The following is a 26,601-nucleotide window of genomic DNA, read 5'->3' as shown; positions in this document are numbered from 1 at the left end:
TACTGAGAGGCAGTGTTCCAGAGAGCACTGCAGAAGGGCCACTGCACACAAACTCCTTCAGTACTGATACTGAACAACCACTCCACAAATGAGCTTTACTTGCTAACACAGCTAGGTTTGTTGTCCATACAAATCTCCTTCTCTTGTTGAGAAGGGTCTGAATGCACCATTTATCACAAATGGCTCTTTGATTATTTTTTTCGTTTTGGTGGGAGATTGTTTCACATACCTCCAATCTTGGCATTAAAGGCGATTCCTACTGTGCAGTGTGAGTTGTTTGCCGTGGCTGCCACTTCTCCAGCACAACGGGTTCCATGCCTGCAGTCAGACAAACATTTTTCCAAGTAAGCATAAACCACTGGGATTGAAGTCTTGGACTTTGGTTATTCTTAGACGCTAAATGCACAACTATCCACAATGTCTTGCACTACTCAAGCCCTTATAGCAATTTAGACCTATGTTACAGTATTCCTCTGAACACATTTTAACATCATTACCGCAATCACATTAAATTCTTCATGCCTACTGGAAACACAAACACTTTATAATAAAGACATACAGTGAGGATACGTAATTCACAGCAACAGAGAGGAGTCTTAGATATCAGTTCTTGATTTTGAACCAGATCTTACATTTAGACAAAATGTCTGTCCAGCATTCGCTCACAACCACTTGTATTGCTAGTATGTGTATCTCTACCCAACCTCTAGCGGGCATGCTCTTCCCCAAGGAAGACGAGATTGCACTAATGCCCACACTGTTGTTTAGAGATAAGCCTAAGACTGGCTGTATGCCAGGTATGCTCAAAGCTTCTGTATAGGCATGCCTTGGTTGTGCCTTGGGCCAACTCTGCAAGCCTGTTGTCTTTCTAGAAGCAGAAAAAATGTCCGAAGCACCCTTCACCAGTAGAGGTATACTATGGGCCTGGAAGCAGAGTTGGACTGCAAGTGTACAATCTCAAGAAGCTGCTGAAGGAAAACACAAAATCTCCAGTCTTTGCTCAGTCCCTTCCCCACTGTGCAAAGCCCCAGTTGTATGCCTTGCCCACCCCTGATCCATGCTCTCTACCAGGTGACAGTGGTCATCCATAAGGTCCCCATGGCAGGAAAGCAGTCCCTGCTTTTTGTGATTTTTGTGGCAACATGGGTTTCACAGTGTGTTTTCTACCAGTAAATCATGCCCTCACCCTTGTGCAGTTAAGCAGCTCCATTGCAGAAATGTGACACAAGCAAGAAGGAGCAGGCAGGGAACTTTAGAGATGTGCTGTGGAGAGGAGATACAGAGTTTCAGACCAGACAGGAAAAGAGATGGGGAGTCGATGAGACAAAGATATCAAGATAATATAAGGCTTCAGTACCCATAAAGAAAGAAGTTTAAAAAGTCAAAGCAAAAAATAAATAACAACATAGTAAGCTTTAGAGAAGGCTAACAAAGGTCAGTTGTGTACACAGGCACTCTTCTGCTGGTGCTGGTTGACAGACTGCTTACACACACATCTGGAGAACACAAGTGTGTTTGAAGTAAAGGTGATGCTTATTTAACAGACAAGAATCAGTGTTGCTTTCCCCTAGTAGAGCTTGTTTTGGGTAGAGTCACTCCTTATTTCGTTATTATTAGCATAACTTCTTCCCGCTATCTTTTTGAGACACTTAAATGGGAAACACTAAGATAACTTGTTTGGAATAAATTAATATAAAACAAGAAAAATAACAAATAGGCCTAGGAAAAAAAGAGAGGAAACAAAAAAAATTAAGCAATGCTAAACTGTTAGAATTTCAAAGAAGATCATTTCATTTATTAGACAAGTAAGATACACATAATCTATGAGAAAAGTGTAATCTTTATTCACAAAATCAAAGTGACAAGTTGTATACTGATAAATACTAAAGCTGGATAAAGGTTTCACAATTATATGTATATCTCAACTAATTTCCTATTTATCTGTCAGAATTCATTATCTGGTCGCCAAACTTGACCAGAACATTTTTCAAGACTAAATTTGAAGCTTATTTTTCATATGAAGACTAATTTTAAAGCCTAATTCTTCTTCATTTGAAGAAAGCCTATTTGACTTTAATTGATAAACCAATGTCTTATCCATTTGCTGAATTATTTTGAAAAGCCTGAAGTAAATAGCTTCAGTAAATAGCTCTGTGTTTGAAGTAGTGTCTTTTAAAAATGCATTAATATTTAAAGGAAAATGTCTGTCTTAAGAATTCTTTACAAGATCCAATTCCCAAACATCCCTTCTTCTCATTAGGATTTTGTTGGGTGTCAATATAAGTTTTGAGGTGTTATCACTCAAATACCAAAGCACGTACGACTACACTCTGGAAATATAGAAATGCCTCCACACATCACCTCAGTGCAAATAATTTATTAATAAATCATTCCCTGCCTGGTGAAACGCATGTGGCGAAGCTGCAGCTTCCCAGAGGGAGGTCGTATTGCCAAGAAATCCCTCATGGGTACCAAGTTTGAGAAGCAGTGATGGGAGGAAGGTTTTTCAGTAGAGAAAGTGGACAGATAGAAGCCACACTTGGAGGAGGGAGAGTTTCTGAAGAAGAATGGCAGAAACAGCTCAAACATCTCCTTGGTTCCAAGTACAGGGATACCTGCTACTTCGACAGCTACATCCTATGAGCCCTGGTTGAGAGGGTTAGATTTCCACTCTATCATCAAACACACTAGTCACCCCAGGGTCAAGTACAGCACACAACACCACTTCTACTAACACCTGATGGGATGCCATTTTCTTTTTTGCACTGGAGTTAGTAGGGCCGACTGATAGAGCTTTAAACTAGATTGGAAGGAGGAAGGGGACAAAATCAGGCTTGCCAGTGATAATGCAGTGGAACACCAAAATTTGAGGGACTTAGTGCTAGTGAGATCCTTCAGTCTGCTTCCCAATGTGTTGGCTACAATGAACTGCACTTGAAATGTTCCTAGCACCAACGTATCCTGCATGAGAAACAAGCAAGAGGAGACAGAAGCTTTGACCCAGTCCAAGAGAGATGGCATCATTGGCATAAGCAAAACCTTGTGGGATGAGTTCTGTGACTGAAGTACCATGGTGGATGGTTACAGGCTCTGCAGGACGGATAAGGAAGGGCAGGCAAGACAGGGTAGTAGTAGTATATGTAATGGAAGGGCTGGAATGTATGGCACCTGCAGTTGGAAATGCCACATAGAGAGCCTTGGCATGAGGACTAAGGGACAAACAAAGTTGATGTAATTGTGGAGGTCTACCATAAGCCATCCAGCCAGAATGATGACAGTGATGAGTTAAATCTTTAAGGAACTAAGGGACATCTCCAAATCGACTGCCTTGTCCTTATGGGGGACTTCAATTCCCAGATATTAACTGGGAATACCATACAGCTCATACAAACAGGCCCAAAAGATTCCTAAAATACCTGTATGATAACTTCATGGTACAGGTACTAAGAGAGATGACTAGAAAAGCTGCCCTCCTTGATTTGTTGCTTTGATTTGATTTGTCAAAAGAGAGGGGCTCTTGATTTAAGTGGCAATAGGTGATCATTTTGGCCACAGAAACCATGCAGCAATCTCTGATAACAGGAGAGTGCCATCAAAACTTCAATCCTGGATATGAGGAAATCAGATACAGGCTGCTTAAGGAAGTAGTCAGTAAGATTCCGTGGGAAAACACTTTTGAAGGTGCTGGCGTCCATCAGTGCTGGTCACTTTTTAAGTACCACTGCCTAACAGAACAGGAGCAGGCGATTCCAAAATATCAGAAGTCAAGCAGACAAAGTAGAAAGTCAGCTTGACTGAGCAGGGATCTTCTTCCAGAGCAAAGGCAAAGAAAGAAAGTGTATGGCCAGTGGAAGCAAGGTCAAATGACATGAGAGGAATAAAGAGATGCTGCTTGCCACTGTACAGAGAAAATTCATATGGCCAAAGCTCAATTAGAGTTAAAGCTGGCCAATATTGTGGAGAAAATCAAAATCTTTTTTTAATATGTCAATAGCAAAAGGCACTGCACAGAAATAACATTGGCCCATTATACAGTAAGAAGAGTCTCACAAAAAGGGACATAGAAAAGGCAGAGATGTTTAATACTTTCTTCTCTTCTGTCTTTAACACTGATGATACGCTGTTAATTGCATTCCACATTTAAAATGGAAATAAAAAAAGTTGTTTTAATTATTTCAAGGTCATATGTATAAAAGTGCACTTACAATCACTTCCCACTGTATGAATTAATAATATATGAAACTTAATTTGTTTTTAATAGGTTATCTTTTATGGGTCCCTTAAGTAATAATTTGTCATGCTTTAGGAATGGTACTCCCCAACTCAGTGCTCTCACTAAGACTCTCCAAACCACACTGATGCTCTTGCTCCCCTGTTTTCCCCTCCCCTCCTTGCTGTGGCAGGATGAGAGGAGAACTGGAAAATTGCAAAATGCAAAGATCATGGGTTGAGATAAGAACAATTTACTGGAAACACTAATAAGAAAATGAACAGTATTAGCAACAATGTTAATGAATAGAGGGTATAAGAAGAGTAATGATTCAGATGGAACGCTCCGCCTTCCCCTTGACACAATATCAGATGGCTCCCTCAACCATGTTTTCTTGACCAGAAGAAACTCCTCCCCCCTGGAAGACAGTCCCATTTCCCTGCCCCGACAGTGATGTGAGGTGGTATAGAACAACCTCCGTGTCCCAGACATGCCTCCTCCTGGCTGCTTCAAAAATTCACCCTGTCCTGGCCAGAACCAGGACATTATCCCAGAGCCTACACCTTCCAACTATATACATTTATATACATATATACACAAGCACAGATATCATTTCCATAGTGAACTGCTGTTCCTCCAAGGTGTCTGCTGACTTTATTTAGTCCATGACTGTGGGTTCTATCCATCCTAGATGTCTTCTGGGGCTTCCAGGGCTGGTGTGCTGTCAGGAGGTTGTAAACTGGATCAGGAGCTCACGACTGGTATATCTGGAGCAGTCCATACTCATTGTCCATGGTTATGTCATCCAGTGGCAGTGTCATTCAGTAACCAATAGTACAGAATTGAAAATACAGACTGTTCTCCCCCAAAAATCAAATCTCCTTGAGGTACACATCATGTCTCCCCATCCATCTGTATTACCCACCAAGTGCACTCAAGTTCTTGAGCAAAACCAATCCCACAGATGGGTTTGTCTTTGCTTGAGGTAGGTTTCCCTAACACATTCCTCAAGTGCACCATGGGGACTTAATCCCCTTCTATGGTATGTGGAGGTTTTGATTGGGCAGGGTCAGCTCTATTGGTAGAGTCTCCAGTGTTATCTAACCAGGTGGCCTTTGCTAAGTATAGATCTCAATGCTTGAAGGTCTCATTGCTTTCAATGTGGTTTTTAACAGTCCATTGTACCATTCAGTTTTCCTAGAGGTGAGTACATGATAGGGAATATGATACACCCACTCAATTCCATGCTCTCTGGCCCAGGTGTCTCTGAGGCTATTTTTGAAATGAATCCAGCTGTCCAGCTCAATTCTTTCTGGGGTGCCATGTTGCCACAGAACCTGCTTTTCAAGGCTCCAGGCAGGGGTGTGAGGCACAGGGTATGTCTCCAACCACCAGTGGATACTTTTACCATTGTAAGCATGTACTGCTTGCCTTTGCGGGTTTGCAGAAGTGTGATACAATCAATCTGCCAGGCCTCCCCATATTTATATTTTGACCATTGTTCATCATACCCCAGCGGCCTAACCCACTTGGCCTGCTTGAGTGCAGCACATGTTTCAGAGTAATGGAAAACCTGGGAAATACTGTCACAAGCCCATCTGTTCATTGCACCTCTTCCCTGATGACCTGAGGTGTCCTGGGCCAAACAAGTCAGAAATAATTCACCCTTATGTTACCAGTCCCGATCCACCTGAGACACTTTAGTCTTGACAGCCTGATCCACCTGTCCATTGTTGTGATGTTCTTCAGTAGCCCAACTCCTGGGAGTGCATCTACATGACATATTTTACAGCCAACTTCTCTACCCAGGCAGCGATGCCTTGCCATAATTCAGCAGCCCAGATGGGTTTCCCTCTGTGCTGCTAATTCATCTTTTTCCATCCCCACAGAGCATTTGCTACCATCTGCGAGTTTGTTAAGTGGTATCTAAAGCCAACTGGATAGCTTTCAGCTCTTCAACTTGACTTGATCCTCTTTGTCCCTCAGCAGCCTTCTGTGACTCACTGTGTAAGATTCCATAGAGCATCAAAAATTCCATTTTTGATGTATCTCTACAATACAGTAGGAATTGCCAGTAAAGAGAGCTGATTACATGGTGGAGCCTCCTCAGCACGTGTCACCTTCTCCTCCTCCTCTTCTGATACTACCCCGAAATTTTTGCTTTTGGGCCAGTTTGTGATGACTTCCAAGATCCCTGAGTGACTGGGGTTTGCTATTTGAGCTCATTGCGTGATTATTGCGATCCACTTACTCCACATAGCATCAGTGGCACGTTGTGTGGAAGGGACTTTCCCTTTGAACATCCAGCCCAACACAGTTGGGGTGCCAGGAGGAGCTGTGCTTTGGTGCCAACCACTTACAACGCAGCTCAAACCCCTTCATAAGCTGCCAGTATCTCTTCTTCAGTTGGGGTGTAACAGGTCTCAGATCCTTTGTATCCCCAATCCCAGAACCCCAGAGGTTGTCCTTGGGCTTCCACTGGTACTTTTTGCCAGAGACTCCAGGAAGGACCGTTCTCCCCAGCTGCAGTGTAGAGGACATTTTTCACATTTTGTCCTGTCCTGACTGATCCAAGGTCTTCTGCAAGAGCAATCTCTAGTTTAATTAATTCAAAATCTTGGTTTTGTTCAGGACCACACTTGAAATTACCTTCTTGTGGGTCACATGATAGACAGGGCTTACAATCTGACTGTAATCTGGAATATGCACTCTCTGTAAACCCACAATGCCTAGGAAAGCCTCTGTTTCCTTTTTGCTGCTTGCTTGGGAAATAGCTGCTGTTTTGTTGACCACATCTGTTGGAATCTGATGACATCCATCTTGCCACTTTACTCCTAAAATCTGAATTTCCTGGGCAGGTCCTTTGGCCTTACTTTGCTTTATGGCCAAACTGGCCTTCAGGAGGACCTGAATTATCTTCCACCCCTTTCTCAAAAACTTCCTTTGCTGTGTTGCCCCACACAATGATGTCATCAATGTATTGCAAGTGTTCTGGAGCCTCACCCTTTTCCAGCGCAGTCTGGGTCAGTCCATGGCAAATAGTAGGGCTGTGTTTCCATCCTTTGGGCAGTCGTTTCCAAGCGTACTGGACACCACACAAGCTGAAAGCAAAATGGTCTGCACTCTTGAAGCCAAAGAATGGAGAAAAACACATTAGCAATGTCAATGGTGGCACCACTTTGCTGCCTTGGACTCCAGCTTGTACTGAAGTTCCAGCACATCTCACACAGCAGCACTGAGTGGTGGTGTGACTTCTTTCATGCAATGACAGTCTACTGTCAGTCTCCACTCTCCACTGGACTTATGCACTGGCCATATGGGACTATTAAAGAGTGAGTGAATCTTGCTGACCTCTCCCTGGCTCTCCAATTCATGAATCATCTCATGGATGGGGGTCACAGAGTCCCGGCTGGTGCAGTATTGTCGACAGTGCACTGCTGTGGTAGCGATCGCTACCTGTCGTTCTTTGGCCCTCAGCAGTGCCTCAGCAGAAGAGTTCCCTGAGAGACCCAGAAAGGTATTCTGTTGTCTAATTTCCTCTGTCTCCACAGAAGCCATCTCAAAAGCCCAACAATGCCTTTTTGATCCTTGAAATACCCTCTGCTGAGATAATCTATGCCAAGGCTACATGGGGCCTCTGGGTCAGTCACAAGGGGGTGTTTTTGCCATTCATTCCCAGTCAAGCTCCCTTCAGCTTCCAGTACAGTCAGATGTTGGGATTCCCCTGTCACCCCCGAAACAGAGATGGATTTTTCCCCTACAGACCTTGATGGCATCAGGGTACATCATCTGCCAGTGTCAACTAAAGCCTTTACTCTTGTGGGTCTGATGAGCCAGTCCAATAGATCCAACCGTTCCTTTCCTCCACCTGGTTGAAGGCCGGACCCTTCTAGTTCTGTTCATAGTACTTGTTGCTTGCTCCTTGTAAATAAGTAATGGACATCCCTTAAAGAGAATCAGAGATAAAATCAGGCCTCCTATTCTGTGTGAGGACTTGCCCACTGAAACTGGAGTGGCATTTATGCTTTCCTGTGGTGGTTGCTCTTCCTTTCAACTCATGTGCCCATGCTGTTAGGGCAGAGGTGCGTTTTCCATCTCCCTGCCTCATGTCGTCTCTTTGGTCATGCAGGTAACACCACAGGTTACTTCGTGGTTTGTACCCTCTCTCTTGATCAGGGGGCGTTTGTTCCCAATAGCAGAGACTGCAGTCCATACTGGTGGGGCATGAGACATTTCCTCTCTAACTTACTTGAGTCTTCCCAATCTGTCCGCAGTCTTGGACAGTCTTTCCACAGACAAGGTGCAGGCCGGTAGGGAGGAAAAGAGATTATATTCATATTGCTAGAGCTGGGTAGTCACCTGACGCACTGCTCTCCTTCTTTCACTAACATCAATGCCAACGAGTTGGCACACGAAAATGGCACACTCCACAGGAACTTCTGCCACGTGGATTGTGTATGCTGGAACTCACCTGGATCTACAGGGGACTGCTTGTTATTTGGGCGCACTACTGGATTACCCTTGAGAGAGTACTCACAGTTGACAGTCACCTCCAGAGCTGTCCTCTTTCCAATCCCCTTGTCAATGTCCATATCCTGAGACAAGGATCCCAATTGCCTGGCTTCACTACCACCTAGTTTCATATCATTGGCTGTGACATCCCAGCATCGGAGCAGCCAGGTCACCAGGGGCTCTCTCTCAACCGGCAGCTGAAATATTCTCGCATACCTTGCAGCTCAAGGGCATAGGGATCAGGTGATTGGCTCTGCCTCCTTCTCCTGTTCTTAGGGCCCTTTTTCTTCTTCAGGCTTCACTTAGCAAACTGATCTGGTCTTGGATTTCTCCTTCTATATAGGGGCAACTGCTACCAGCATAGGTTGTTTCTTTGGTTCAGCTGAAGTTTGAGTGGTCATGGTCGCTGTTGATTTGCTTTCCTCCTCCTCTCACTGAGGGTGCTGTCCACTGACAAGCACAGAATCTGATAAATAGTAGTCAGAGCCCAGTATACTGTAGTAAGTTGCTTCTCTATGGAACTGCCATAGTATTCTCCTTGCAAATATTCTGTCACTTTATCAGGGTCCTGATAAAGGTCCTGATGGGGTGAACTTCCAAGTGATTGGAGTGGAGAACTTCCTGCCAAACTGGCCAATTTTCTCCCACATTCCATGTCATTCATGACTATCCGCCTTCAGGGCAGACCTCTGAATAAGCTTCTTAGAAATCTTTCCTGTCTCTATGCATGGTGTGGACCACACTGAGGAGGACCTGGAAGGCTTAGCAATAAGTACATGCTTTCCTTAACATCCAAAGGGAATTAAAAAATCTCAAAAGCCATTGTAATGGGCATGAAGGAAGAAAACGGGGTGAAAAGCTGGGGAAAATTATCCTCCTCTGTTCCCCCACCAACTGGGTACAATTTTTATTGGACTCCCAAAGAGAGTGCCCAAGGTAAGAGTAGGAGAGCAACAGTGAATAGACATCCCAAATGACCCTCTCTGACCTTGATGTTATCATGTCATAAGCTGATATCACACAGTACAGTAATAAAAGAAGATGATGGAGAAGGAGAAGGAAAAGAAGATGATGAAGGAGAAGGAGGAGGCAGCGGCATAAGGAACAAGCAACACCGTGGAGATAAAGGCTAATTAAACTTGCCTCTGAATGTTTAGAGCAAGAAAATATTCAGAAGTAGTGAAAACAATTTCTAGTAATTTGAAAAGCTTCTGCCATGTAAATAGGCCCTGCATTTCATCAAGTTCATCAAGAAGAGAAAAAGCTTAGGGGACTAGAGCATTTGAAACCCCCAGCTTTTCATGACACTACAATGTTATAATTCAGTCCACTTCAACCTGTCACCAATGAGTCTTTTCAGAATGGAAACTTAAGGAAAAAGCAGTTTCAGAGTACTTCAATGCAAGCCCATCACAAACAGCTCTGTGCATATGAGTAATTTACTGAGGTTTTCTAAGAGATATGCAGCACAGGAATTACTTTGTAAACAAATGAAGAAAACAGCGAGGGATTGAGCAGGGGTATGTTTTAATAGGCTGTGCTTGAACAGCCTGTTTTTGATAACTGTCAACTTCCTTTCTAAGCATAATTACATATAAATATATTTCCTATGCATAAAGACAAAGTACTGGTATTAAGAAAAAAAACCCAACTCAGTCACTATTATAAATTACAACAGAATTCCAGGGATGCCACACGTAACATGAACTAAATTATGTGGTTGGTGGAGATCGAATATTATAGGAATTAACTTTAGGTGTTATAACAATTGTCAAACATCTATGGGGAGAGAAGGAATGGAATTTTACGTAGCCATTGCTACTTGTAGGAAAATAACTGAGTCGGTATTCATTTTTTGCAGAACTCTTACTTAGTTAATTTTCAAATATTTTCAAAGCGCTCTCTTACACTGGATTACACTTTTAAACAGGGAAATGTGGTATTTAAAGGACCACAATGTAATAACAGCTGTAGAAAATATATATTTTAACAGCAATCATCACAAATGCAATTTATTGCATTCCAGAGTAACATCTTCTGTAGTGCAGAAGAAATAATGTTGTAGAGCTGTTCATATATAAATTGTCTCCAATAATCTGAAAGGTGAAAAGTACTTTCCAAATTGGCACTAGGGTGGGATGTTGTTCTAGGAACAAATGAATAAAAGGACATATAAAGGAAGTGTCAGAAGTTAAAAGCATAGGCAAGGAAAACATCAATCTTTTGCCTTTAAAACACAACCTGCTACAGCTGAATAGTGAGAATAAAGCCACTTCCCAAAGGAGAAATCTTTGGATATTAACACTGGAGAAAGAGAGAAAGAGTGAATGTGAAAAACAAGTTACACAAATCTCCAATGTGAGATATCAGGAAAAATGCCAAAGACTCGGGTGTCATCACAAGCAGGATCCTGTTTCTGAGCATCACAGTGTTGTAATGTAGTTACAGCACAGGACTCGAAGGTCTCTTGAGTCAAGGTCCCTAAAGACCTCATGCAAGATCATGGGAAGTTACTTTTAGAATAACTTGAAAATATCTCATCTATCTCTCATAAATAAAATCAAAGATGACAGCATTAAAACAAACACACGGAACACTTCACATGTCAGGCACACGAATCTTAAACTTAACAGCATGGGTAACAGTAGTGCTACCTTGCCACTCTCAGTATCTGTTAGCTGTTAGCAGTTAATTTGTCACATATGTTAATTTGTGAAGTTCTGATATAAGCCCAGGAAAGGAATATACCTCTACAACATAATTAGCATTTTACAGTTTTGTTTTTCTGAATGGGCAAATTAATCCGAATGTAAAAACAATTATGCTTTTTTTCTCCATTTTCTACCAAAGGCAAAACAAACAACGAACAGATGGTCTGACTGGGTCAGTGAAATATGACACAGAATGAGAAAAATCTGCAAATAATATATTTAGCCAAGTGTATAGTTTAGTGTATCAAAAATAAAAAGAATCCTTTACTGATATCTTAGTATGCTTTAATCCAAGGGAAAATTTTAATTCAACCTCTTTTCTGGAGGAAAAAAAGACATTGGTGAGAATAAATAAAACAGTTCAATAACCATCAAACAGTAAAACTTTCAGCTGAGCTTTTTTTCTCATGCACCCTTTTACATTAATTGTACAGCAACCTTCGTAAGGTGGGTAATCCGATTCTTGTACTCATTCACTAAAGCAAATTACAAGTAAAACCAGTACAGACTAGTTATTGTGCACTAGACCTTCACCTGTTTCACAGCAACATCAAGTCCAGAATTACCCTGGAACAGTATAACACTACCTAATGATATACCTAATGAAAAGTACTATTTTGTCTGCTTTTGAAACTGAAGAATATGAAGCTGCTTAGACTTCAAGGTTCCTCTGCCACATAAGCAAAATGTTCTTTTTATAACCAAAATCAAGCTGATTGAGAGGCTGTAGAAGGGATGGAAAGTCACAGAACAAGGACAGTTTCATCACATTGTTCATGACATACAGAAAAAAAGGACAAACAAAAGCCCAATTTCAAATCTTGGCTAAGAAAAAGGTAAGGGGAACTACTACATTATGCAGATTAATGAGGGAAGGAAGACAAAACCAGGAATGTACTTTTAAAGAAGAAAAAATACTAGAATTACTTTTTGAAAATGGTTAACTTAGCTAATTTTTACACTTGGAATTACTGGTTCAATACAAAAATTAAATTGTCTGTTCCCAGTCTCCAACAGTCTCTGTGACTAGAACACAATCCTAGAACTTAGATTTTGCAGCATCTTAATAACCTTATTGGCTTAACTTTGAGTAACAGTAAAGTAACACCGTATTCTTGCTCAAATAAAGGAATCCTTGAAACTTCAAAGGCAATTGCTAAAAACATCAAATAGAACAAACCACTTTCTCAGTACCATTTCCTTCTTTTCTGGGGCACTATCCCTCTTTCATATATTAACACTGCCAGAAAATAACAGCAAAGTAACCTTTGGGTTACTTTGGGTTAACATTGGGTCATTCGATGCTTCAAGTATCTCCGGCTGAAATCCCCTTTGTTTCCACAGAGTAGAAACACCTTGTTTCCTTGGGGAGAAGAAGGAATAAATGTGGGTGTATGGTTGCTCCTCCCTGGTTTTCTTGTAAGGTGGGACACACACTCTGTTTTAAGTGGAAAGATGTACAAGTAAGTGTATTTAAATGAGCAAAAGTCTTTGCAGACAGCTTCTTATACTATTTTAACCATGTTTTATATTGCCTTAATTTACTCTTGTTCATCTCAAAAATAAAGCATTTCTACCTGATATAAGTACATTTAAAAAGAGATTTGAAAAATGACTCCCTACACTAACTCTTCGCATGCAAATAAATGGATAATGAGCATAGTTTAAGGTTTTGCTAATTTTTTAAAGTCTAAAATTAATCCTAATTTGGGAATAAGGCTTCAGATTGCAAAGCAAGTTGGTGTCACTTCTAATATTACTTCACACAAATCAGTAACTCTTGGTATGCTTTCTGAATGGTTCCTATTAATTTAAACTTTTGATTCATTTATTCAGTTTCACTAATGAACAGTATCAGTGTTTCTGAATATGCAGCTATCCAAAGTTAATGATCTATTATAATTTCCTATAGTTTTTAAAAGGTTTAGAGTAAGAACTGGAATAGTGACATAGTTATTACTTTTGCCTACACCATGTATTTGCTATTTCTAAGAAAGTCTGCCAATATATATCCAAGATACTACTATTCTTAGAAAACACAGGCTTGGACACAATGAATAAAGCTTGTTAGAAAGCTGCTGCTAGAAATTCAAAATGTACCACCTATAGTGAACATTCTTAGACCTGAGTAAGTTTACTATGTACTGGCTTCACCATGTTACCTAGAGAGTAAGCATAAAGAAGAGCTTTGGATGGATAAAGGTAAAGTAGTTAATCTGTTTTTTGGAAAAGTGAACTAAACTGTGCAAATTTGCATTTACATCTGCTTGCATTTCATCAACTTTTGCTATAACATCTTTCTCATGGCTAGGTTTCGCGAACGAAGATTTAGGAAGGCTCTACCCACATTTGTTGCAGGTACGTTGGTGGCTAAAAAGGCCAATACGAGATAGACATGTCCGATTACAAAAGGCACAGCAGAAAGACTCCTTAGGTGGTATATTCTGCAAGGCACGACTCTTTCTGCGATGTCTTTTCTCCTCCAGAGTGATCCTGTGTGTGTTCTCAAAGGAAACAGCAGCGTTATAGATGGTGTGTCTCCAGGCCTCCCGACTGGAGGCCAGAGTAGACCAGTTTTGGTGATCAATACGGCCAAGGCTGAGATGTCGTTTTAGGGAGTCCTTGTATCTTCTCTCTTTGGGGCTCCTCTCTTGCGGCAGCTGGTGGCAAGTTCACCATAAAGCATGATCTTAAGGAGACGTGCCCTGCCCAACGCAGCTGTGTTCTCAGTAACATGGCCTCAATGCTTGTGACTGCTGCTTGTTCTAGAACAGATGTATTGGTCACATAATCTGACCAGTGGATATTTAGGATTGAACGGAGGCAGCGTTGATGGAAGCGTTCTAGGAGTCGCAGGTGGTGGCGGTAAATGACCCATGATTCAGAAACGTATAAGAGAGAAGACAGCACAATGGCTCTGTAAACACTGATCTTTGTACTTTTCTTCAGGTGTTTATTTCACCAAACTCTTTTATGAAGCTTTCTGAAAGCACTATATGCCTTTGCCAGCCTGTTGTCTATCTCCCCTTCAATCTTACCATCCGAGGAGATGAGGCTACCTAGGTAATTAAACTACTGGACTGATTTGAGTTCTGATTGGCCAGTGGTGATATGGGGATGATGGGGGACTTCCTGAGGTGCAGGTTGATGGAGAACTTCTGTCTTCTTTAAGCTGACTTTCAGCCCAAAGAGTTCAGCAGCATCTGCAAAGCAGGATGTTAAACACTGCAGAGTTGCTTCTGTGTGGGCAACAAGGGCGGCATCATCAGCATAAAGCAGCTCCCGGATGAGATGGTTTAAGGTCTTGGTGTGGGCCTTCAGTCGCCTTAGGTTGAACAGACTTCCATCAGTACGGTATCGAATGTAGATACCGTCCTGATCATCGAGGTCTGCTGTGGCCCTTTGGAGCATCATGCTGAAAAAGACTGTGAATAGGGTAGGAGCAAGAATGTAGCCTTGTTTCACACCATTCTTTATTAGAAAGGGTTCAGAAAGTGTGTTGCCATATCTGACTTGGTCGTGTTGATCCTCATGGAGTGAGATGATCATTTTAAGGAACTTGGGGGGACAACCTAAACATTCCAAAATCTGACACAGACCTTTTCTGCTCACAGTATCGAAAGCCTTGGTGAGGTCGACAAAGGTACATAAAGACCTTTGTTCTGTTCCCTGCACTTCTCTTGCAGTTGTCTGAGAACAAACACCATGTCTGTCGTACTCCTGTTGGCTCTGAAACCACACTGGCTTTCAGGTAGAATTTCTTCTGCTATAGTGGGTATTAGTCTGTTCAAGAGTATTCTTGCCAGGATTTTGCCAGCAATGGAGAGGAGAGTAATACCACGGTAATTTGAACAGTCTGATTTAATTCCTTTCTTCTTATACAAAGTGATGATGACTGCATCACGAAGGTCTGATGGTAGTTGGCCTAGTTCCCAACAGCGCAACACAAACTCATGAAATTTGGTATGGAGTGTAAGGCCTCCATGTTTCCAGACTTCAGGTGGAATTCCATCAACCCCAGCTGCCTTGCCGATTTTCACCTGCTGTATGGCCTTGAGGGTTTCTCCTAAAGTGGGAGCAGTATTTAAATCTACTTTACTGGTTGTTGCGTGATGGACTGAATTGCTGAGTCTTGGACTACACGGTTGGTGCTGAAAAGAGTCTGAAAATGTTCAGACCATCGATTCAGAATGGAGGTTTTATCTATTAGAAGCGTTTGACCATCAGCACTGAGTAGAGGGTTTTGTACCTGGTATGTAGGCCTGTATGCTGTTTTCAGGGCCTTATAGAATCCTTTGTGATCACCCGTATCTGTGCATAGTTGAGTTTTTACAGCTAGATCAATCCACTACTTGTTCTGGATGTCACGGAGTTTCTGTTGGAGCTTGCTGCATGCGAGACAAAAGGCTGTTTTTCTTGCATGACAGGATGGCAGTGCAAGGTGTGCTTGGTGGGCGGTTCTCTTCTTCCTCAACAAGTCCTGGATTTCTTGATTGTTTTCATCGAACCAGTCTTTGTTCTTCTTGAGGGAGAACCCTAAGGATTCTTCCGAGGATTGCAGGATGCTGCTTTTAATATGGTGCCAAATTGATTCAGGAGGGGAATCTGCAGAAACTGAGGAATGGTTTTCAAGCCTAGTTTGAAGGTTAGCCTGGAATCTCTCTCTTACTGTGGCTGATTGGAGATTGTTAACAGTCTTAAAAAATAATACTTTTTGGATGTAAGAAAATGCTTGTATTCTCATTCTACTGAAGAGGTACCAAGACCTTGAATTGCAAATCGGAGACTAGAAGGAACATCTCTACTAGAATAGTCACAGCTTAACAATGATAACTTCAGAACAAATATTTAAATTGTACACACTTTTCCTTGTTTTGTAAGCAAATCATCATATCACATCTGTAAATCAAGCCAGGAATAAGACTTCGGACTGCAATTTTTTAGCAACTCTGCACGAACTAACTAATTTCATTTAAAGCACTAAGAGGCAGGAATATTTTACTAAGGCAGGAATGTTTTGTTCCACATTAATGCTTTCCCATGGTAGAGGTCCACCCTGTGAATCAGAAGACTTGACACTGCATCCTAATTGAGCATGAAGAAGTGTTTTCGTGATAGCTTCCTGTATATTTGAAATGTGCTGTATATCTAACATCTGCAGACACCAAAAATTCTTCTGACAAATGTATCTCCTGTTGCTACATGCAATACCAGAAATTATATGAGTTAGAGGAGGTGAAGAGTAAAGATGTTTTTCTACTTTTCTTCTTTTTTTTTTTCTATCTGCATTGCCCTGTCTGTTACGTGATGCTTTTCACAGACAAATAGACCAGCACAGCAACTGTGGGATCAGCAGCTCTGCAACAGCTCCACATGTGGATATTTCTCTGGACCAGAAGTCTCTTCTACCAGAACGTCTCCTACATATGCAAAAACTTATCTCGCCACAGAACTGTTCAATCAAGCTTGCAGGAACAGAGCTTCAGATATCTGTTACAATAAAACAGCCTTCCAAAGCTATTAGCTAACAAACTCTTGGAAACTATTACATTATTAAAAGGCTGGGGTATGGACCTCAGCAGGCAGCTAACTCCCTCCCAGTCTCTTGCTCCCTCTTCCCATTGGGATGGATGGAAGAATTGGAAGAGCAAATCTGAGAAAAACTTGTCATTTGAGATAAAAACAATTCAATAAATAAAGGGGGGGGGAAGAAATAAAACATAATTAAGTGAGGCATAGGCAATTACTCAGAATGTTCCACCTGCAGACCTAATGTCCAGTCACTCTCCAATAAGCAGTTCCTTTGGCAAGAATACTCCCCAGCTTTAGTACTTAGCATGACATTATATCCCATGGGATATCACTTTATTCAGTTAGAATCAATTATCCCAGCTGTGTCACTTTAAAGCCTCTTGTTCCCCACCAGCCTTCTTGCTTGAGGGGGTAGTGTGAGAAACTGAGGTGGCCTTGGTGCTGTGCAAGCACAGTTCAGCATTATCAACACTGGTTTGGTCACAAATATAAAACACAGAACCGTAACTTACACTAATGCCTACATTCTTTCACTGAATCACAGAATCACTGAAGTTCAAAAAGACCTCCAACATCATTGAGGTCAACCTTTGATCTTGGGAACAAGATCATGGCACTAAGCTCCACATCCAGTCATTTCTTGAACACCTTCAGGGATCCACCATCTCACTAAGCAGTCCATTCCAATGTTTAACAATCCATTCCATGAAGAAATTCTTCCTGATATCCAACCTGAACTTCCTCTGGCACAGCTTGAGGCTATGTCCTCTTGTCCTGTCACTAGTTGCCTGATAGAAGAGGTCAACCCCCACCTTGCTACAACCTCCTTTCAGACAATAGTGAAGAGAGATAAGGTCTCCCCTGAGCCTCCTTTTATCCAGACTAAACACCCCCAGCTCCCTCAGTCATTCCTTGTATGACTTACTCTCTAGGCCCATCACTAGCTTTGTTGTCCATTTCTGGACATGCTCCAGCATCTCAACATTTTTCTTGAACTGAAGGGCCCAGAATGGGATATAGAAGTCGAGGTGTGACCTTACTAATGCCAAGTACAGGAGGACAATCATTTCCCTAGTCCTTCTGGCCACACAGTCTTGATACAAGCCAGGATGCCACTGGACTTCTTGGCTACCTGGCTGCTGGCTCATGTTTTGCTGGCTGTTGACCAGCACATCCAGGTTGTTCTCCCTCGGCTGCTTTCCAGTCACTCTTCCTCCAGCCTGTAGCGGTGCCTGGGGTTGTTGTGACCCACGGGCAGGACCTGGCACTTGGCTTTGTTGAACCTCATACCACTGGTTTTGTCCCATCGATCCAGCCTGTCTTGATCCCTCTGCAGAGCCTTCCTACTGTCCAGTGGACCAGTGGACTTGCACCCAACTTGGTGTCATTCACAAATCTACTGGGTGTACACTTGATCCCCTCACACAAATCATCAGTAAAGATATTAAACAGGACTGAGCCCAACGCTAAGCCCTGGGGACACCATTAGCGACTGACAGCCAACTGGATGCAGCACCATTCACCACCACCGTTTGGGCCAGGCCATCCATCCAGTTTTTCAACCCAGCGAGGAGTGCACCTGTCCAAGCCATGGGTTGTCAGCTTTTACAAGAGAACGCTATGGCAGATAGAATCAAAGGCTTTGCTGAAGTTCAGGTAAACTACATCTACTGCCCTTCCCTGATCAAGTCGGTAGGTCTCCTGGTCATAAAAGGAGAACAGGTTGGTCAGGCAGGACCCCCCTTTCCTAAACCCATGCTGGCTGGGTCTGATCCCTTGGCAGTCCTGCATGTGCCATATGATTGCACTCAAGATGATCAGCTCCATAACCTAGCCTGGCACTGAGGTCAGGCTAAGAGGTCTGCAGATCCTCAGAACATCCTTCTGGTCCTTCTTGTGGATGGGCATCACACTGGCCAGCCTCCAGCCATGTGGGACCTCCCCAGTTAGACAGGACTGATGATAGATGACGGACAGTGGCTTAGTGAGCTCTTCCACCAGCTTCTTCAGTACCTTTCAATAAATTCCACCCAGTTCCATAGACTTGTGAGTGTCTTAGTGGCACAGCCAGTCACAAAATACTTTCTCCTGAATTACAGGAGGTCTATTCTTCTCCCTGTCCCTGTCTACCACCTCAGAGGACCAGTTGCCTTGACATCTTACTGTTAAAGACTGAGGCAAAGAAGGCACTAAGTACTACATAATTTTCTTCAACCCTGGTGATAAAGTTCCCCCGTAGGTCCAATAAAGAATGGAGATTTTCCCTGGCTCTTCTTCTGTTGTATTTATAAAAACACATTTTATTATCTTTTACAGCAGCAGCCCGATGGAGCTCTAGTTGACCTTTTGCCTTTCTAATTTTCTCTCTACACGATCTAACGGTGTCCTTGTACTCTTCCTGAGTTGCCTGCCCCTTCTTCCAAAGGCATAAACCCTCTTTTTATCTCTGACTTTCTATTCAGCCAGGTCAGTCTTCTTCCCTGACAGCTCATCTTTCTGCACATAGGGACAGCCTGCTCCTGTGCCTTTAAGACTTCCATCTTGAAGTATGTCCAGCCTTCCTGGACTTCTTCATTCTTAAGGACTGGTCACCTTAAATTCATGGCCATGAGCCTGCTCTGTTACAGATACCTTCTGTACTTTGGTATTTTATCTTCCATTCCACATCTTGTGTTTCATAAGCTTTTGTAATGACAGTATATTATGAGTCATTATTTATCCTGATTTATGTTTTTCGTCCACACCAATATATATCAGCTGGAGATACCTCAGGGGCTTGAGAAATATCCTTTTATTTAAAAATCTCCACACTTCTGCACAATGAAAAGGCAAATAAAACAGAAAACAAGACCTTCCCAAAAATATTTTGCATCAGAAAAACAATCCAAAATTTGCAGTTTGCTAAGAATCCTAATTGAAGTCCATTAAATTTGTAGTGACACTGAGACACACTAGACACCTGATATTCAGTCACTGGTACCTGGAAATAAGCATACTACACTCAGTGTAAGCATTTGATCTATTAACTGAAATACATACACATGTAAGTTAATTCTCTAGCCTCAATTACCTTCCCATTAAGGAATATTTCTGCGCTATCAGAGGTGCTTTTCTGACAGTCAACTGACAGGCCACACTCTGCCAGTTGACAACATCACTGAATGCTTTGTTTTTTAAGCATCCAGAGATTGGAGAAAGTCAAGATGAACAGTCAGGGTACAGAAAAAAAGCAGACACGATAGAGATTCCTTCTGAAAAAAGGTTGTTGCCTAAGCACTGACACCTTAAGCCAACTTATTTCCAGCCTCCTTATACATCTTCATCACTGCCTCTCCCAGGTCCTCCTTGCAAGTGTGAGCCTTGGGACCTGCAGCTCAGTCCTGTTTGAAAGTCTTGTGCAGGCACAAGCAAAAAAAGTAGAGATTAGTATGAAAAATTGCTCGAGTCTTTTGTTTTGACTAGCCATTGGACTGCAGAATTGATTTTTAGAAAGCGCAAGATGGTGCAGCAGTGCTTCTCCATACAGTTTATCTCCCCTTCAGTTTTTTCTGCAGCAATAGCAATAGGTGCATAACAGCAGCCAAAATGCATAAACCACAGAGAGAGGTAGTCCCAGTTGTCAGCACTCCTTTCCACACTGCTGCTGTGGGAACCTTTTGAGATGTTCTTTCAAGCCAGTATTGAGAGGTTTCAGGCTGCCTGTGTTTGAGTGTGCTCAGTTCTTCAGGTGTCACACACTCAATAGCGTCACGGCAGTAAATGAAGCTTTTTAATCTTCTTTTATTGACCATCCAGGAGGAAATAGAAGCTGATCTTCCTGTCAAATATTTTGTATCTTCTTTTTTGTGAGATAAGATGTAAAGTTGTCCCCATATCGCAAAGTTTAGACAGAAAAACTTGTGTTTCTAATGATTTTTTAACAACAAGAATTGTTGAATCTAACACTCATTAAAAGACAATTTAGAAGGTTTTTGAATAAGTTGTTTATGTAGTGGGATGTATCACTGAAAAATGTTGAAGAGGCATCCAAAGAGTGACTCAGTATCTCCAAAACAGAAAAACCAGCTTACTTACTTTTTCTTACGTAAGTTTAACAAGAAGTGCACTAAAGTCAACGGGTATTTTTTAAGAGAGCTTTTTCAAAAGTTCTTCTTTTTATAAAAGCACCTGTCACCATATCAAGACCTAAGCTTTGTAATATAATCCCTGAGAAATTTCTCATGAAACAGAAAAACTCACTTGTGTTTAGCTGAAACAGAAAAATGTTTAATACTATGAATATTACTGCTTTATTCCTGAAGCTATACAATGGGCACTGTACCATTTCAGTGATCCCATCTGCACTCTTGCCTATGGACCTGTGACTGACAATCCTTAGTTTTTTAAATACAGATGTTAGCAGATAACAGTGGAATAACAGAAAAAAAAATAAAGCAGCTGTACTCTGCAGTAAACCAAAACAAGATGCTTTGCATAGCAGGAATGACTTAATCCACAGCTGACTGCTGTCTTTAGCCTCTGAGCAATAGGGAACTCTAGGCCTGTACCATTTACAAGCTTCATGATTTGCTGCCAATTTGTAGAAACCAAAGTAAACTTCTGGCAGGACTCCTGCATACCATAGTAGTTAAAGAAACTATCATCCCACCCTGATTTTACAAGCCTTGAAAGATTAGTCTAATGCTTATTTCTACCCTCCTACACTACTTAGCTAATAGAAAGTTTAATGTAAAACCTTCAAAATATAATTTTGGAAAGTGCCACTCTGGTGTTTACACTGAAGCAATCTACAGTTAATTTTTTCTCATTTCTTTTCCTCACCCATTAGCCTCAGCTGATTAAAAGCGAAAAGCTAGCACACAGACCCAGTACCCTGATATTTCACAGCTGCATGAAAAGCTGTCCAGAGACACTTGCTTATTTTTACAGCCATTCTTTTTACTCTTTATCATCCCATCCCTTAAGGTTGGATTATAAAATGAGGCAGAATAAACTAGATAATTTCATAAAATAACGGCGCATTTGTACATCCCACCTTTACTGGAAGACAAAAATCACCATTATGCAACGTTGTCCAGTTGCTATAGCAGGAAGCAGGAATCAACCAAACCAATTTACATATTATGACATCTTTGCAAAACATGGCTTTCAGAATGTTCCCTGGTTGTGTTTAGCTCCAGGCACAACTTAAGTATCTAATGCCAAATAACCACATATGCTGGACAATCTGAACCTTGCCCCAATTTCTGAAGATATTTTAGACACAAAAAATATACACAGGCTGTTAGTAGTGCTTTTCAGCACCTATGTGGTATTTTTAATTCCTGTTGAGTTCAGGGGCAACTGGGGAAAAAGGGTGACATCTGCGAAAGTTGAAGATGGTTATGTGCTGTTTACCAGGCTCAGCGTATCTGCTTATTGGAAACATTGAGCCTCTAAGCAGAGGTTATAGGCTGCCAAGTAATCTTACTCTGAAAACATGTTCCATGTATCCTCTGTGTCCAAAAGCTGATTCTACACTGACACTGTACCTCCTGATAACACTGACAAAGCTCAGTACAGCACAGCTTCTGTCCTCACACCACCATATTTCACTGCAGGACCTTGAGAGCTGGGCAGTAAAAGTATTCAAGAGGGATGCAGGGTATGAAAACTAAAATCCCCCAGCTCTAGGAGAGAAATTAATCAGTCCAAATTCACTTAAATTTGGATGTCTCCAAGTGTGCCCTCTCATGTCCCAACTCCAAGAAGAGTAACATCTTCACACAGATGAGCCAGGATGTGTCCCTGAAGTGTGTGTAGAAATAGGTGGGTGGTGGACAGCAAGAGAGAGGGATGTGCTGTGATGCAAACCAGCAGCTCAGCTGAGCAGTACTCGCAGAGAGCCAGGCTGATTGTCCCATCTTTTCTCAAAACTCCTTGGAAGTTACTGAAGGCAAATGCCTGTCCATCACATTCAGTTTGGTGGACATCAGTCACAGGCACTCAGGGCATTGTCAGACAGTCACCTCAGTTCCCTGCAACTGGCACTTCCAGCAAGAGATTCAGGCGATTTTCCCCACTTGTGTCAGTCTCACTCTCCTCTGACCTCAGGCTGAGCTGAATGCAGCTGAGCTGCCTGGCCTGACTTAAAATGCAATTTGCTGTTACTGCTGTTGGCAGCATAGCTTTCATCATGATTCACTCTGGAGAACTGCACAAAGGCTGGGGAAAGGAGAAAAGTGCAAATATCAGATGAGTGGAGGTTACTACTCCTTTGTGGTAATCATGCAGCCACAGTTCTGCCCTTCCAACACTGTTTACAGGGCTCTAATACAGACATGTAGTTCAAAGCTAGGGCTGATGCTAAAGGGGTCAATCATACAAGCTAGTTGTTGCAGCATGCTGAGTGGAAATGCCTGCATCTCTGGGCCGTAAACAACTTTTGTTCCTCTATTCATACTTTGTTTTCAAATAACTAGCATGTTTATCATCACCCTGTTGGTAGTCCTCAGACCTCTCATAAGCCATGCCAAAGATATCTTTTATTAGCCACAAAATATTGCTTTCCATAATTAAAAAACAACCCAAACTTCAAGAAAACAAAATGCACAGTCATTATATTAAAAACTAGTAGGATTCTCCTTCCCCCAAATGATGCAATTTCACAGAAAGGTATTTCTTTCTGCCAAGCACCTAGTTAAGAAAATGTAACCAACAAATACTGCCTTCAAACACCTACGAAGGCAGAAAAGCGGCCCAATTCCTGAGGTGAGGTGTCCTCCCAGAATTTCCCCCAGCCTTCAACACAGCACATCCAAAGAGCAGTGTTGGAATAAGAAACATTGGGAAGCAGAGCTCTGAAGGGGATATATGTCATTCATGGAGATATCTCCAACTAGTTATGTGACACAGATATTGGCACTTCTGGGTTTATAAGGTTTCTATCAAACTCCACATGAAAAATCTCCTTCACTTTAAAAGACACCATTAGATGGGAAAAAACCCCCAACCTCAATTAACTTGTCTACTTCTTCAATACACAGAGTCTACAAAGTTCAAGAAGGTCAGAAACTAAGACAGTTGTCACACATAACCCCCCAATAACTCAATGAAATGATATCAGAGAAAAGTAAGAGTCATCCCATATATTCTGCCTCCCAAGGGGATTGAATATGGTTCATTTCGCATGCCCAGAACTCTCAGACTAATTTTTATGTGTTTTCAGGTGGCTTCAAATGCTTTCAAAGAGTCATACAATGTGCATGGAAAAGACAAAAATAAGTATTTCAGAAAAAATTTAAAGCAAATCATTCTGCTTTATGAGGCATCAAGTTTTATAGACTTTCATAGAAGAACTGGTAATTTCTACCTGATAACTTGGATCGAAAATGTCAAGAGTGTCATAGTGCCTTACTTGTTCTCGTTGCTGGCATCATATCGAGGCATAGGGTCAAAATCATTTCCATTAACATCAAAACTGGCTTGTGAATCCTGTAGCCAATAAGAGAAAGAAAATCAGTTTCTCATTAAGTAGCCATTGACTTATGTGGCCTATACATTCTTCAGCAGGTTCCTACAACAGAGTAATCAAGCTAACTAACATTTATCTCGCTTTATGATGACTGTGTGTTTTAGTAAAGGATTATATATTTAATAATTACGGGATTTATATATTTTATCTTAATTCTGGAAAACAGAGAAGGATAACAAATGCTCTGAAAAACTATAGTTCCAACATCAGAGAGGAAATACAAAATGGTTTTTCATTTAACCAGAAGACTACATTTCTTCTAAGAACCTTTTGGAAGTTAAGAGAGTTCATTCTCAAAACTGGGATTTTGCTAAATGTTTTAAGATTCAAGAAATTATCTGCACAGCAGTGACTGAAATTTCAGCCACTGTTTCAAGGAATAAAAATAATATAATTTTGTTAAGGATATTGTTATAAAATCGCACCTTGAAATGCAACACAAACTGTCTCCCCATTTCCCCTGAAGCATAACTGTTTCAAATATTTGCAAGATATCTCTGTCTTTTTATTCCATATTTACCAGTATTCTTACAGCTGAAAATACAGACAAAATAGTTCCTGGTTTGTATGCATCCCACTAATAGATGTGGTAGCATGTGGTATGCAAGCAGACATTTTAAAACTCTTCTGTGTTCAAAACCAGTTACCATATCCACATCAAATACTCCTGTTTGCAGCCACACCACCTATAATCTGACATCCAGAAGGTATCTGTGATCAAACAAGCAATGCATATTGCTTTGGGGGAATTCCTTGTTGGTGTGAGGAAACGGAGAGAGGAGGTGGTAAGGAAATAAATAGTTGCTTTAAATTCAGTGGAAAGACATTACTGGGACGAGGTGATATATGATACAATCTAGGCCATTCACTGAGGAGGTAAAATTTTATCTGCTTTGTTTAAATAATATCACATATTAAAATGAAAAATGTGTCATGCATTAGGATCAAACATACATTGACAAATTGGTCAATTGCCTACCATCCTCCAAGCTGAGTTCCATGTGTAGCATGGGAAAGGATACAGATGTAAATTGGGCCAATTTAAAATAAGTGGCTTTAACCTGTGGACATTGTAGGTTTTAATGGGTTGTTAAAGACGTTCTTTTTACCTTCACCTCTCTAATGCTCTATCAAGATGATAAGCTTACTGACGAAATGCATGTGTTCACGGCTCTTTAACAAGACTTATATCTGTAATGGGAGTGAAGGTATATGCATGCCTTGCACTGGTCACCTTCATCAGTCCAGCTCAATCCAAATATATTTGCTTGATTTCTTACCTTGTGTGTATGTACATCGTGCACACTTTATTTCAGACAAACCATAAAGCCCTCATGGTCACATGCTTTCAGATAATGCCTACTCCCAAAGGATAAGACAAATCACACCAGCACAGTGTGGCCCTGATGCTCTGAACAGCTTCAAACTCTGACACTAACACAAGAAGTCACCCACTAGAGAAGCAGCTTCTCCTTATGCTACCCAGCCTCCAAGTTACATTAAACCAATCATCCAAATGTGGTGAACCACAAGCAAAAGAAAACCTCCTGAGGCAACATGAGACATAGGACACAGAAAACAAAGGACACGGCTCTATCACAAATTGTGAAGGACTTGGTAGTGTTAAGATATATGCATTAGAAAGACTACAAGATATTCTACACTTGTTTTTAACTGAGTGAATCATAACTGGTCATGTACTTTTCCTTTTTGTTTCTAGAAGTAAGATAAATAGCTTTAAAAATGAATACACAGAATGATTACTGTAAAATTACTGTCTTTGAGAGAAGCTACTGTCTCACTGACTAAATGTATTGGCCAAAAATGAACTTCAGATGTACGCATTAACTGAAAAGCAGTGTATTCCAGTTCTGTGTTCTGAGAGTGTGAGCATATTAAGTAAAAAAAAATTGTAGAAGAGAGAAAAAATATTCAAAAATTGGTTCCAGTCCTTCAGAAATTCAGGACAAAAGGCATCCAGATATTAAATATGTTCAGACTGAATACAGTCTTAGCTAAAACAATACAGATGACCAAAAATTGTTTTCCTTCCTCCCATTGGTGTTAACATTTGAGGAAACACTTGATTGATTCTTCCTCCTTCTCTCCTGCCTCTCTCCATC

The 26,601-nt window shown here is 41.4% G+C and overlaps 1 protein-coding gene across 8 annotated transcripts in view; it reads right to left on the bottom strand.

Annotated features, from left to right (window-relative positions):
* PCSK5 (proprotein convertase subtilisin/kexin type 5) overlaps window positions 1-26,601 on the bottom strand; it is a 250,017-nt gene that overhangs the window by 151,488 nt on the left and 71,928 nt on the right. For 6 of the 8 annotated variants that reach the window (XM_051789294.1, XM_051789297.1, XM_051789301.1 and 3 more), the window contains 2 exons: window positions 24,362-24,438; window positions 230-318 (listed from right to left, as the gene is read on the bottom strand). In XM_051789294.1, coding sequence (XP_051645254.1) covers window positions 230-318; window positions 24,362-24,438 — 166 coding nt within the window. The remainder of the gene's footprint in view (window positions 1-229; window positions 319-24,361; window positions 24,439-26,601) is intronic. The other 2 variants (XM_051789299.1, XM_051789300.1) reach the window with 1 other exon arrangement.

Source organism: Manacus candei, unplaced genomic scaffold (assembly GCF_025592945.1).
Source record: "Manacus candei isolate 608988 ecotype Guabito, Panama unplaced genomic scaffold, ASM2559294v1 h1tg000027l, whole genome shotgun sequence".
Taxonomy (NCBI): Eukaryota; Metazoa; Chordata; class Aves; order Passeriformes; family Pipridae; genus Manacus; species Manacus candei.
The sequence above is the reverse complement of the archived record's forward strand: the minus strand, read 5'-3'. Positions and strand labels throughout refer to the sequence as shown.